Consider the following 14,910-nt stretch of genomic DNA (forward strand, 5'->3'; position numbering starts at 1 on the left):
CTGCATTGAACACACTCCTGACCATCTCACAGAGTGAAAACTCACCTGCATTGAACACACTCCTGACCATCTCACAGAGTGAAAACTCACCTGAACCAACATGAAGGTTCTGCTGTCTGTCACAATGATGGAAATATCAGACAAAGTTTGTCACTGGGTCACACAAATTCCTGAAGGAGGATGAACCACAAGGCTGGATTATTGGGAGTGTTTTAAAGGAGGAAAGCGAGGGCGGGGTGTGGAGGTTTTAGGGAGGGGAAATTCTCGAGCTGCGAGGTCCAGGCAGCTGAAGGCACGGCCCCTGATGATGCAGCACCAGGTATTGGGGAATTCCTGAGAGGGCAGGTAGGTGGAGTGCAGAGATTTCGGAGGGTTGTGAAGCTGGAGGAGGTTATGGAGATCCAGAGGGGAGAAGCTGTGGGCGCTTTGGGAAATGGAGGTGCTGTTTGGCAGGGAGCCAAACGGAGTCCCCTGCACCCCCCCACTGTCCTTCCCTTCCCTTCTCCCCTGCCCTGCCCAGTATTGTCCTCCCTGGGTCCTGCTAAGCAGTGGGTGAGGTGCTGATTGTAGCTGTTGTCTGTCTCTCTCTCTCTCCCCCCTCCCTGCCCCCCCCCCCCCCCCCCCACATGCAGGTGACTTTGTGATACTGCTGAATGCTGGCATGAGCCTCCAACAAGCTCTCTTCTTTAACTTCCTGTCGGCCTGCTGCTGCTACCTGGGTCTTGCCTTTGGTATCCTCGCTGGCAGCCACTTCTCTGCCAACTGGATCTTTGCTCTGGCTGGTGGAATGTTTCTCTACATCGCACTGGCAGACATGGTGAGTCAGGGCCTTCACGATGACAGTGGTTTCTGGGCAAGGACGAGGACATATCTGGGCTGGATCTGGAGTCACCTGTAGGCCATACCTGGCACATTTCCTGATCAGAGGGCATGAAGGAAGCAGAAGGGAGTTAATCCAGTGGATTCATCATCTCCAGGATTGAGACAAGCTTTAAATTTCAGATTTATGGAGTTCCCCTGATGTGGGGTTTGAACTCGGGTCTCTGGATCACTCATCCAGATGCTAAGTGCTGGGGAGTCGTCAGCGTGAGAGACGATGATGGAGAGCAAGGAAAGGGCATGTTTACTGAATCAGGATTCATTCCTGGAGTCAGCAATTGAAGCTGAGATCAGGCCAGCATATAAAAATGGATCAGATCAATGGCTAAGCCAAGGTTGGATAACAGGATATAGGAAAAGGGGGTTACAATAGATCAGGGATAAACACTGACGGACCTAGGCTGGATGGGCCAAAGGGCCTGTTTTTGTCTCAAAGTTACTGAATGTGTGTCTGTGCAGCATCACTAGACTTTGGATGACTGACACAGGCCAGAGGCTCCATGATTATGTTTGTCAGTGCCCCTGCATGGTGGACTGTGGTGACTGAGAAGGAGCCGCACTCCTTCAGACAAGTTCAGCGAGTTGACCCCGTGGTTGTATGCCTTGCCCATCTCACCCTGTCTCCCTCCACAGTTCCCAGAGATGAATGAGGTGAGCAAAGGAGAGGACGGGGAAGAGTCGACCTCGCTGTTGGTGTTTGGCATCCAGAACGCCGGCCTGCTCACTGGATTTACCATCATGTTGCTGCTCACCATGTACTCGGGCTCAATCCAAATCGGATAGGCTTCGGCCGGCCCTGGGACACAATGGGCACCCAAAGCCATGGCAGCTCGGAGGGGAGGCAGGCAACTTTCTCAGCACAGACACCACAGCAAACAGAGGGGCACAATAGCTGGCCCAGGCTTAAGATTACTGCAACAAAGGTAGCCTATCTTTTCGAAACCTGCTCTTTGTAAAAGGTAATCTCCTCAGGCTACTTAGCAACAAATTCATTCCAGTTCACTAATAGTCCAAGAAGCTGATTCCCTGTAGGGTTTAGAAGGCCAAGTTTCCCCTCCACAATCAGTGTTATGTGGCATTGTCTCAATTAGCCATCAGTCTTAGGCCTTCCAAGTCAAGATGAGGAAACAAGAACAATCTCCACGTGGAATAAGCACATTGGAGACAAAGTGGGGGGGAGTTAAGTTGCTGCCAGACTTTAACACAGGCCTGTCACAATCAGAGCTGGGCGTCCTGTTCAAAATAACACACATTTTGACCAAACTTATCTTGTCACTCCAAGATCTTTAACAATACCAGTAGGACAAAGTCTGATTGGAGAGGACACTTTCATCAGGTAACTGGGAAATCCCAGCTTCTCACAGGGACATCAGAGCCACAGGAGAACCCAGGACAGGCCTGGACAGGCCTTATAGCCAAAGATCTTGTGGCCCTGCTTTTATCCCCTTGTGTTTCTTCCTCTTAATCCTCATGACCCTTTGAAAATCATGGTGCTGATTCCACTGGTATCTCTACGGGAGGGTCTGTCATGTCTCCTATCTCTTGGCACACAGGTAGAGAGGGATGATGTTCAGTGGTCAACCAGAAGTCTTGAGTAGAGCCGAAAAAGAGACTTGCAACCAAAACATTTCAACTTGCACTTATCAGGACAGACAAAAGAATGCCGAATTTCATGGGAAACAAGGCGTTACACTGCATGAGAAGCGGGTGCCAGTTCATTGGCAAGTGGACAGTGATCGGTAAAGGTGTTGCCATTAGAGATTGGGGAACAGTTAACTGCCAAGCTTTTCTGCACGTGAAAAGGATTTAATTCCTGGACACGTTCTTTCGGCTGGTGAAGTTCAGAGTCCTGCATATGAACATCAGGAAGTGAACCTCACTGCAAGCCTGTGTGGTAATTGGTGGTTTCAGTCATTCTCGGCTCACACCATGATTGTTCAGCAAGTCCTGTTCAGTTGTGAAACTACATCTAACGATGGGTGTAATGTTCCGAGTTCTGCAAAAGCTCAGGCACAACTGTTTCCCTTTACATTCTCCATGGAAACACCTTCATCAACCAGTCTCAACGTTTTTCCTCAAGCAGTATAAATTGTTGTTCCCTTTCCGATTGGCATGCTTGCTCTGTCCTGAGATATACAAGATGAGATGTTTTCTCAGCACATTTAATTGTTTCAGCAGTACTCAAGTTCTGAACCACCAAGAGACTTCCAAATCTTGTTTTGATGGGTCACTTAGAGGACTGTGTGTGTGGTGGACTGAGGGGATTTGTCCATAATCCCCCCTCTTGATGATTCGATTCATGGAGATTGAAGTCCCCAGCCCAGGACCTCCATAGTCTACAGTGTTACAGTGAGTGTGTTCACTGTTGTGTTGTGCTTTCTCTGTCAGACTGACTCCCCGCAGCGCTTAGATTTTCCAAAGAAATACTGCCAGCTCTGCATATGTGGGGCTTTATTTAATCTGTTCTCCATCTCTCTCTGTCCCCACACTCGCTCATCACTCACCCACCAGCATGAACTGGTCAATGGTCAGTCCGAAGAGTTCTCCATGAGCAATGTTGGCCAGAAGAATTTCTAATGGAATCTAACTGTCGGAGTGAAATCTCTTGGGTAAATATCAAGTACAGTTTGATTCCAGACCTGACTCCCTCCTCCAGTCCCTGACCTCTCACACATCTCAAACCCTGACGTCAAACACCTGAGATAAGACCAATTGCTTGAGTAAAGGCAGTAAATGGAGTCAGGAAGAGCTTGTGGATGGACTCACTCTCCTCCCTGGGGATGGAGTGGGGCATGGGGGTCTTCCTGATTCAGACCTGTCCTGGGATATCCAGTCATGTCCTGTGGCTCTGGTTACTATTAGCTCAACAGCACCTTCTCCTCCCTGATTTGAAATTCAGACAATGAAGTGGAATCATAAGGATAACCATGCCCCCACAGTTTGTTGTATCCAGGCAGCAGGTATGCTGATGAGCTGTATACAGACAGTGGGGCTATCCAGAGGGGGTGTAGGTTAATGGGTGACCAAGGGACCTGATGCCACATAGCAATGAACCATTCGACAACATCAGTCTGCTGAAAATGAAAACGTGTTTAGCCCTGTGTTCCCCTCCTCACTATGTTTAGAAGCCATTTGTTGTAATGTGAAAATGTCTGAGCTTAATGACACTAAACTGTACAACCTTGCAATGAGGAAGAAACCAAATACCCAGGTATAGCCGTGCTGTTCGGAAAGAACCAACATGGATTGCTGCTTCCATGCTTTTTTCTGTCAAATCAGCAAGAATAGTCCTGGACCATGTGGAAAAGTGTTTTCAAACAGAACGTTTTCTCATTGCTCAAGTCGCAATGATGGAGACTGTGGGATTTGAATTCAGCTTACCATCGGAGGATTTATTCTGTCTTTGAAATTTTGACAGCAACACCTTCCTGAGAAAGGTACCTTGAAGCAGGGTAATAAATGCCCCTTACACCTGTCTGGAGGTGGGAAGGGAAGAGTCATGGCTTCCCAGGACACCACACCTTATCCCTCCACACCTTAAGGGGTGGTCAGCCAGGGGAGCTGCTGTATTGGGGTATGATGGTTCAGGAGGTCCTGTTTTCCTGGAAAGTTGCGGATTGACAGACAGCAGCAGGATCCTCTGACCTCCAACATCCAGCATTTCTGGAAGGGCCCCTGACTTGAAAAGGTCTTTGCTGGATCAAAGGCCCATTCACAGCCGGGGGGATCTGGCTCTGGGAACTGGCTACAGAGACGATGTCGTGTGATATGCAACACGTTCCCAGCGACTTGATACCAAAATGACAAGCACACCTTACTGACCATGGATCGGGTTGTAAATTATTCACTGTACAGTAAACTTAGGACTTGGAAGTTTGGAATAAAATTGAGCTGATTGGTTGACTTGTAATCAGAGAATCGAGCAGTGGCCCATCTTGACTTCTTGCTCTTTGAAAGACTGGTCCAATTTATCCCCTTCCACGATTCTGTTGTTACAGTCCTGTAATTTCTGTCTTATTAAATAGTGATCCAGTTCTCTCTTTGTAGAACCTACCAAAGGATCCAGTGACATACACCTGAAATTTAAAAAAGCTGCATTCTGGTTTCCTTGTCAGTGTTTGACCAGATATTTCTTTTTGCCAAAAATCAGGACGAAGAGAAATACTGACAATTGCCTTCCTTTCTCAGACGTAGAGTTTACTTCGTGTCTTTATGATAAACCCAACAAGTATACTGAGATCTGGGAACTTCTCCATTCGGTTCACTCAAACCAGGAGATGCCCTCTGCCGCAGTTCTCCTGAACTGTGTCTCGCATGAGGGTAAAATGGAGGGGATACCCTCGGACCGAATCCCCAGGCTCCGAATCCTACCAAGTAGTGAGCTGGGCCTTCTCAAACGCCAATAATGACAACACCCAAAGCTGTTTGTTCAGTCAACATCACCAACCCAACCTTCAGCCCACAACCCCGATCCTAAACCTCACCTCCCTGATCCCATCCTTATGACTTGCTGTATTTGTAAATCCTGCTCAAGAGTCAGAAAACAAACTTCCCTTTACTTCTCCAAAGTCACACTCCTGGATTCTTTCACACCCACCCAATGGGACGGACAGTTGGTTTAAGAACTCATCTACAAAGTTCCTGACAGTGTGGCACTCCCTCGGCCCTGACCCTCCAACGGTACGACCCTCCCTCAGTACTGACCCTCTGACTGCGGCGCTCCCTCAGTACTGACCCTCCGACAGTGCAGTGCTCCCTCAGCACTGACCCTCCGACAGTGTGGCACTCCTTCACTACTGACTCTCCGACAGTGCAGTGCTCCCTCAGTACTGACCCTCTGACAGTGTGGCACTCCTTCAGTACTGACCCTCTGACAGTGCGAGCCTGGAGTTTTGTCATAGAGTTTCATCATAGAGTTTCTAACATGGGGTTTTAACCATGAAGTGCTGATCCTGAGAATATTTTTGCTGTCAACTCTGCCTCTGTTATCATTTCTCTGTCGAACAGGGCAGTCTGGCAGTGAGAAAACATGTGAGCTCCTGCGTGACTCCATGTTGTTTATTTGACGGTTACCATTAGCTACAATGCTATTTTTTTAAAATCCAAACAGAAAATCCAGGGTTCTGGAAATGAACCAATGCACAATGAAATATATTTGCCCAGGGGAATACTGGTCACTTTAAACGAAAAGTAATGCTTCCTTGCTACTGTCCTCATCAAATAATCCCTGGACAATTAGACAAGAACTGGGGAATATGGATTGGGAGCAGTTATTTGAGGGCAAATCTATATCTGGCATGTGGCAGGCTTGTAAAGACCAAGTTGACTAAAGAGCAGGACATGCATACCCCTGCAAAACTGAAGGATAGGAATGGCAGGATCCAGGAATCATGGATGACAAGGGAAATTGTAAACTTAGTCAAAAGGAAAAGGGAACTACATGATAGGTCTAGGCAGCTACAAACTGACAAAACCCTTGAGTAGTATAGAGCAATGAGGAAGGAAATTAAACACAGAATTAGGAAGGCTAAAGGAGCCATGAAATGTTTCTAGCAAACAGTAAGGAGAATCCCAAGGCTTTTTATGCATATATTAGAAGAAGGAGGGTAGCAAGGGAAAGAGTAGCCCCCCCGAAGGACAAAAGAGGGAAGTTATGCATGGAGCCACAGGAAGTGGGAGAGATCCTTAATGAGTACTTTGTATCAGTATTCACCGAGAAGAACATGACTGATGTTAAGGTCAGGGATGAGTGTGTGAATACTCTAGAGAATGTCAGTAAAGTGAAGGACGAAGTTTTGGGTATCCTAAATTGCATTAAGGTAGACAAGTCCCCAGGGCCAGATGGGATCTATCCCAGGTTGCTGTGAGAGGCAAGGGAAGAAATAGCTGGGGCATTAGCAGATATCTTCACATCCTCCTTGACCACAGGCGAGGTTCCAGAGGATTGGAGGTTAGCCAATGTTGTTCCCTTGTTTAAGAAAGGAAGCAGGGATAATCCAGGAAATTATAGGCCGGTGAGTCTGAAATCTTTGGTGGGGAAGCTCTTGGAGAAGATACTGAGGGACAAGATATATGCACATTTGGAAGAAAATGGACTAGTTAGTGACAAGCAGCATGGTTTTGCACAGGAAAGGTCATGTCCCAACATGATCGAACTTTTTGAAGAGGTGACAAAGATAATTGATGAGGGAAGAGCTGTGGATGTATTTTGTGTGGACTTTAATAAAGCATTTGATAAAGTCCCACATGGCAGATGGTACAAAAACTAAAATAACATGGGATTCAGGGTGGGCTGGCGAGATGGATACAAAACTGGCTTGGTCGTAGAAGACAGAGGGTAGCGGTAGAAGGATGTTTTTCAGAATGGAGACCGGTAACTAGTGGTGTTCCACAGAGATCGGTCTTGGGTCCTGTATTGTTTGTAGTATACATAAATGATCTGGAGGAAAATGTGGATGGCCTGATTAGTAAGTTTGCAGATGACACGAAGATTGGTGGAGTTGCTGATAGTGCCAACGATTGTGAAAGGATACAACAGGATATAGACAGATTGGCAGGTTGGGCACAGAAATGGCAGATGGAGTTTAATCCAGACAAATGCGAGGTGATGCATTTTGGAGGATCAAATTTAGGAGTGAATTATACAGTAAATGGCAGAACCCTTAGGAACATTAACATACAGACAGATCTGGGTGTGCAGGTCCACAGTTCCCTAAAAAGTGGCAATACAGGTGGCCAAGGTGATTAAGAAGGCATATGGCATGCTTGCCTTCATCGGCCGGGGAATGGAGTACAAGAGTTGGCAAACCATGTTGCAGCTATATAAACATCTTGTTAGGCCATATTTGGAGTATTGTGTGCAGTTTTGGTCACCACATTACCAGAAAAACATGGAAGCTTTGGGGAAAGTGCAGAGAAGGTTGCCCAGTCTCGAGGGCATTGGCTATGAAGAAAGGTTAAAAAGATGAGGTAGTAGGAACTGCAGATGCTGGAGAATCTGAGATAACAAAGCGTAGAGCTGGATGAACGCAGCAGGCCAAGCAGCATCAGAGGAGCAGGAAGGCTGACGTTTCGGGCCTAGACCCTTCTTAGAAATGGGGGAGGGGAAGGGGGTTCTGAAATAAATAGGGAGAGAAGGGGAGGCAGATAGAAGATGGATAGAGGGGAAGATAGGTGGAGAGGAGACAGACAGGTCAAAGAGGCAGGGATGGAGCCAGTAAAGGTGAGTGTAGGTGGGGAGTTAGGGAGGAGATAGGTCAGTCCAGGGAGGACGGACAGGTCAAGGAGGCGGGATGAGGTTAGTAGGTAGGAGATGGGGGTGGGGCTTGAGGTGGGAGGAAGGACAGGTTAGGGAGGCGGGGACGAGCTGGACTGGTTTTGGGATGCGGTAGGGGGAGGGGAGATTTTGAAGCTTGTGAAGTCCACATTGATACCATTGGGCTGCAGGGTTCCCAAGCGGAATATGAGGTACTGTTCCTGCAACCTTTGGGTAGCATCGTTGTGGCACTGCAGGAGGCCCAGGATGGACATGTCATCTGAGGAATGGGAAGGGGAGTTGAAATGGTTCGCGACTGGGAGGTGCAGTTGTTTAGTGTGGACCGAACGTAGGTGTTCAATTCAAGAGACATCAATCGCCTCAACCTCTCCACCTCTCTCACCCACTCTAACCTCTCCCCCGCAGAATGTGAGGAGGATAGTGTAGAAATTTGAGGGGACACTGACAAGTGGGCAGACTGATGGTGGATGAAGTTCAATGAGGAGAAGTGTGGGATGATTCATTTAAGTAGGAAAAATGAGGATTTTCAAAATTGAGGAGATGCAGGAGCAGAGGGGCCTGTGTGAAAAGATGCATAAATCATGGCAGGCAGCAGAGCTGACAGAGTGAGTAATGCACATTGCAGCCTAGGATTTATCAGTCAGGGCACTGGGTACAAAATCAGGCAGGTTATCATCAACTTGTATAAAAGTCAATTGTGGTGTTGCATGCAGTTCTGGGATCTGCACTGTAGGAAGGATGTGAAAGTGTTCAAAATAGTGCAGAAACCATTCACAAAAATGGCTCCATGAATGATGCACAGAATGGAAAGGTCCAGACTGTTCTCCTTAGAGAACAGAAGGTGGAGGAGATTTGACCAAAGAGTTCAAAAACAGCAGGTATCTGTACAGAGCAGACTGTTCCCATTCGTGGAAGGATCATGAACCAGAGGGCTCAGTTTGATGGTGAGTTGAAAGAAAGAAGCAACAGAGACTTCAGGAAAACTTTTAATGCAGTGAGTGGTTAGGATCTGGATACTGTCTGAGAGTGTGGAGGAGGCAGGTCTACTCGAGTGGTTAGGGTTCTGGAATATGGTGTCTGAGTGTGGGGGAGATAGGTTCAATCAAGGCTTTCAATTGGAAGTTAGATTATTACTGAGAAAGGGAAGAAGGTGCAAGGTTGCAGGAATCAGCCACCTTGTTAAAATGTAGGTACAACAAGCAATAGACAAAGTAGATGGAAGGTTAGACTATGCCAGAAGTGGTGCATAGTCAGGAGGAAGCTGTCCTGGGAGTCCTCAACATCACCAGGTGAAACATGAGCAAGGAATGTTCCTGCCAATTACCACAAAACCCCCCCGACTGATGATTCAGAATGCCTCGTTGCTAGTGGATACACCAACTCTGGTAAGGGTGCAGAAATTACTCTGTGTGTGTGTGTGTGTGTGTGTGTGTGTTGGGGGCGGGGGGTGGCGGGGGGCGCTTCAGTGTCCACCAGCAACAGCAGCACTACTCACCAAGCTGGTTCAGTCTAAAAATATATAGCTTGGAGTGTAGGTCTGTAACACGAAGTGACGGAACCAGCAAGAGGGAAAAACATACTGTTTCCTCATCACTTTGCCTTTCAGAATTGCAATTGTCCATGACAGTGTCAGCAACAGTGACCTCCACTCAGTCCTTATGCAGATTAAGTCTCATCTTCACATTGAGAACACCCTCTCTCGTGTAATGTGGCATATCACCGTGCTAAATGGGTCAGCTTTCAAACAGATCTAGCAACTCAAGACTGGGCATCCATGAGGTGCTGTGGGCAGAGTTACACACCAGCACAATCTGCAACCTCATGGCCTGGTACATCCCCCATTACTATCAAACCAGGGGCTTAATCCTGGTTCAATGGAGAGTACAAGAGGGCATGCTAAGTGCAGCAGCAGGCACACCTAAAAATGAGGTGTCCACCTGTTGCAACTACCAGACAGGACTACTTGGGTGCTAAACATCATAAGCAGCAAGTGACTGACAGAGCTAAGAGATGTCACAACCAACAGATCAGATCTGAGCGCTGCAGTCCTTCCATATGCAGTCATCAATGGTGGAGGGCAAGTAAACAGCTTTACTGGAAAGGGGCTCCACAAATATCCCCATTCTTCAATCATGGTGCAGCCCAGCACAACAGTACAAAAGATAAAGCTGAAGTATTTGCAACAATCTTCAACCAGAAGTGCTGAGTGGAAGGTCCATCTCAGCCTTTGTTGTGGTCCCCAGCATCTCAGATGCAAGTGTTCAGCCAATTTAATCAACTCCATGAGAGATCAAGCAACAGTTGAAAGCATTAGATATGGCAAAGGCTTTGAACCCTGAGAACGTTTCAGCAATGGCACTGAAGAACTGTGGTCCAGAGTTACACAGGACATCCCTGAGGAATCCTTCAGGGTAGATATTTTTAACTGACCTGTTCAAAAGTGTTATAACACATCTTTGGGCCTTGAACCCAGAATCTGGCCCAGAGATAGGGACAGTACCGCTGCACCACAAGAACCTGAGTTTGAGGTCCAACCATCTTCAGCTGCTTCATCAATGTCCTTCACTCCTGTTGATAAGGTCAGCATTGGGGATGTTTGTCAATGACTGTACGATGTTCAGCATCATTTGGAATTCCTCAGATCCTGTAGCAATCCATGTCCAAATACAACAACATCTGGATAATATCCTTGCTTGGTCTGACAAGTGGCAAGTAATGTTTTCGCTACACAAATGCCAAGCAATGACCATCTTCAACAAGAGAGAATGTAACCATCTCCCATTCAGCAACATGACCATCGCTTATGCCTCCACTATCAAAATGCATAGCATACAGAACAGTGCAGTGCAGTGCAGGAACAGGCCCTTCAGCCCACCATGTCTGTGCCAACCATGATATTATTCAAAACTAATCCCACCTGCCTGGACATGGTCCGTATCACTCCATTTTCTCCCTGTTCGTATGTCTATCTAAATGCCAGTTAAACTATCATTTCTGCTTCTATCACGTCCACTGGTGGTGCATTCCAGGCACCTACCATCCTTTGTGTAAAACAACTTTCCTCACACATTTCCTTTAACCTTTTCTCCTCCTGCTTTAAACCTATGTCCCCTGGTATTTGACATTTCCACCTTGGGAAAGAGACTCTGACTATCCACCCGATCCATGCCTCCCATAATTTTATGTACTTCTATCTGATGACCTAGTTTGTCCGTCCTCTCGTTATAGCTAATATGCACCAATCCTGGTAACATCCTGGAAACCTCTTCTGCACCAAAGCCTCCACATCCTTCCTATATAGTGGGGTCACCAGAACACAATATTCTAAATATGGCCTGACTAAAGTCTTCTACAGTTGCAACACGACTTGCCAACTTTTATATTCATCACCCCAAACGATGAAGGCAAGCATGCTGTATGCCATCTTTACCATTTTATCCACTTGTGTTGCCACTTTCAGGAACTATGGACTTGCACCCAAGATCCCTCTGTACATCAATGCTCCTAACGATCCTGCCATTTACTGTATACTTTCCCCTTCCATTTGACCTCCCAAAAAGCGTCACCTTAAATTCTATCTGCCATTTCCCTGTCCAACTTTCCAGCTGATCTGTATCTTGCTGTATCCTTTGATACATTCCTCACCATCCATAACTTCACTAATTTTCATGTCATCTGGAAACTTACTAATCAGATTACTGATATTCGCATCCAAATCATTCATATATATTACAAGCAGAGGTCCCAGCACTTATCCTTGTGGAACAGACCTTCAGTCAGAATAGCAGCCCTCCACAACTACCCTCTGTGTTCTATGGCCAAGCTGATTTTGTATCCGACTCACCATAGATTCCATGTGTTTGGATCTTCTGGACTAGCCTACATTGATGGATCTTGAAAACAATATCCACTGCCCTCCCCTCATCAATCATCTTCGTCACTTCCTCAAAAGACTCAATTAAGTTTGTGAGACAAGATCTTCACTGCATAAAGCCATGCTAACCCTAATACGTCTATTCTTCTCTAAACGTGAGCAAATCCTATCCCCAAGAATCTTCTTCAATCATTTCCCTACCACTGATGTAAAGTTCACCGACCTATAATTTCCTGGACTATTCCTGTTGCCCTTCTTGAACAACCTTGGCTATATTCTAGTCTTCTGGGACCTTGCCTGTGGCAAAAGAGGATACAAAAATTTTTGTCAAGGCTGCAGTAATCTCCCTTGCCTCCTTCAGTAGGCTGGGATAGTTCTCATCTCTCTGGGGACTTATCTACCTTAATGATTCTCAAGACAACCAAGACCACCTCCTCAATATTGACATGCCCCAGAACATACCCCTCTCTAAACCTGCCATCATCCACGTCTTTCTCCTTGGTGAATTCCAATGCAAAGTACGCATTAAGGTCCCACTTCCTCTGGCTCCCCACAGACATTCCCTCCTTTGTCCTTCAGTAAACCTACCCTTTTCCTAGTTACGCTCTTGCTCCTAATATATATATAAAACACTTTGGGATTTTCCTTAGTCCTACTTGCTAAGGACATTTCATGGCCCATTCCAGCACTCCTAATTTCTTTTTAAAAGTTATTTTATGTTTCTTTTATATTCCTCAAGCACCTTGTTTTGACTTCTGTTTTCTGAACCTTACAAATGCTTCGTTTTATTTTTGAACTAAACTTACAACATCTCTTGTCATCCAAGGTTGCTGAATCTTGCCATCCTTATCTTTCATCCTCACAGGAACATGCTGATCCTGAACTATGGTTAACTGGCTTTTAAAAGACTCGCACAAGTCAGACATGGATTTACCCTCAAACAGCCGCTCCCAATCCATGTTTTCCAGTTCCTGCTGAATACTGTTGTAATTAGCCTTCCCTCAATTTAGCACTTTCACCTGAGGATCACATCAGGGAGGGACAGAGTTGCCTGGATCCTGTGTTTCAAGAGGCAGTTACACCTTTTAGATTAACTACCTAGAATTCAGCCAGTGGTCAGGGAAAGCTGGGTGTGACTATGAGCAAGACAGGTAGAGGGATCCATAAGGTAGTGCTGAAGGAGCCTCACCCCTTAAGCTTGTCTAACAGGTTCAAGATTCTTGCTCCCTGGGAGGATGAGAGTGGGAGCTGTAGGGGCGATAGGCAAATTGAACATAGCACCATGGTACAGGGAGTCATTCAAGGGGGAGCGAAAACAGACACGTAGTTGTAATCAGGGATAGTATAGTTAGGGGAATAGATACTGTTCTCCAAAGCCAGGATCGAGTGTCCCGAAGGCTGTATTGCCTGCCTGATTCCCGAAATCAGAATATCTCATCCGGGCTACAGGGGAACTTGGAGAAAGATCAAATTGTCATTGTCCACATAGGTACCAATGATATAGGTAGAAAGTAGAAAGAGGTTCTGCTGAGGGGACGTGAACATCAAGGGGCCACCAATGACTGTCAGCAACCACTGCCAAAGGGCAGCATCAGCAGGATAATTTTGGGAATAACCATTGACCAGAAATGAACTGATCTAAACCATACCATGGCTACCAGAGTGGGTCAGAGGAATACTACAGAGAGTAACTCACCTCCTGATTCCCCAAAGCCTGTCCACCATCTACAAGGCACAAATCAGGAGTCTGATGGAATGCTCCCCACTTGCCTGGATGACTGCAGCTCCACCAACACTCAAGAAGTTGACATAATCCAGGACAAAACAGCCCACTTGATTAGCACCACATCCACCCCTCCACCACCAACGCTCAGTCGCAACAGTGTGTACTGTCTTCAAATCACAGTGCAGAAATTCACCAAAGATCTTCTGACAGCACCTTCCAAACCCATGACCACCTCCATCTCGAAGGACAATGGCAGCACATACAATGGAAACATCACCACCTGCAAGTTCCCCTCCAAGCTACTCACCATCTTGACTTGGAAATATATCACCATTCTTTAATGTCACTGGATCAAAATCCTGGAATTCCCTCCCTAATCACATTGTGGATCAATCTACAGAACATGGCAGATCTTATTCTTGCATATCTTACAATTGTTTTGCTTGGAAAGCCTCCTAACTGGATATGGCATGGCAACTTTTCTTCCCAAGACCGCAAGAAACTACAGAGAGTCGTGAACACAGCAAACCAGCCATCCATCCATTGACTCCATCTATATTTCCCATTGCCTCAGAAAATCAACCTACATAATCAAAGACACTTCCCACCCTGGTTATACCCTCTTCCACCCTCTTTTGTCGGGCAGAAGATACAAACATTTTAATACACATACAGCTTCTTCCCCACCATTATCAGAGTTTTGAACAGACCTCTCAAATGTTAATGTTGATCTCTCTCTCTACACCGTCTCTGTAGCTGTAACACTGTATTCTGCACACTGTATGGTATGATTTGTCTAAAGTGCAGGTAAACAACACTTTTCACTGTATTTTCGTACATGTGACAACAATAAATTAAACTCAAACTCGAAATCCTGGAATTCCCTTCCTAACAGTCACTGTGGATCTACCTACAGCACATAGACCGCAGTGGTTCAAGAAGGCAGCTCCTCACCACCTGCTCAAGGGGCAACTAGGGACCGGGCAATAAATGCTGGGCCCAGCCAAAGATGCCCACATCCTGTGAAATAATCATAATATCTGAAAGGTTTTTGAAGGTCAAAAACACAGTCGTTATCCAACGACACACGGTGGGCAATGTTTTCAATTATGTGACTCCAGAAGCTCCCTCCTCACTACCATCCTGACTACAGTC

At 46.4% G+C, this 14,910-nt stretch overlaps 2 protein-coding genes across 5 annotated transcripts in view; both read left to right on the top strand.

Moving 5' to 3' along the window:
* slc39a14 (solute carrier family 39 member 14) overlaps positions 1-4,789 on the top strand; it is a 30,132-nt gene extending 25,343 nt beyond the window's left edge. For all 4 annotated transcript variants that reach the window (XM_048618572.1, XM_048618570.1, XM_020511823.2 and 1 more), the window contains exons 9-10: positions 633-817; positions 1,513-4,789. In XM_048618572.1, the coding sequence (XP_048474529.1) occupies positions 633-817; positions 1,513-1,662 (335 nt within the window). In that variant the 3' untranslated portion in view covers positions 1,663-4,789. The remainder of the gene's footprint in view (positions 1-632; positions 818-1,512) is intronic.
* LOC109926132 (serine/threonine-protein phosphatase 2B catalytic subunit gamma isoform-like) overlaps positions 1,702-14,910 on the top strand; it is a 76,553-nt gene continuing 63,344 nt past the window's right edge. Inside the window, 2 exon segments of the mRNA XM_048618574.1 lie at positions 1,702-1,785; positions 1,787-1,838. Coding sequence (XP_048474531.1) covers positions 1,702-1,785; positions 1,787-1,838 — 136 coding nt within the window.

Source organism: Rhincodon typus, chromosome 40, assembly GCF_021869965.1.
Source record: "Rhincodon typus isolate 14 chromosome 40, sRhiTyp1.1, whole genome shotgun sequence".
Lineage (NCBI taxonomy): Eukaryota > Metazoa > Chordata > Chondrichthyes > Orectolobiformes > Rhincodontidae > Rhincodon > Rhincodon typus.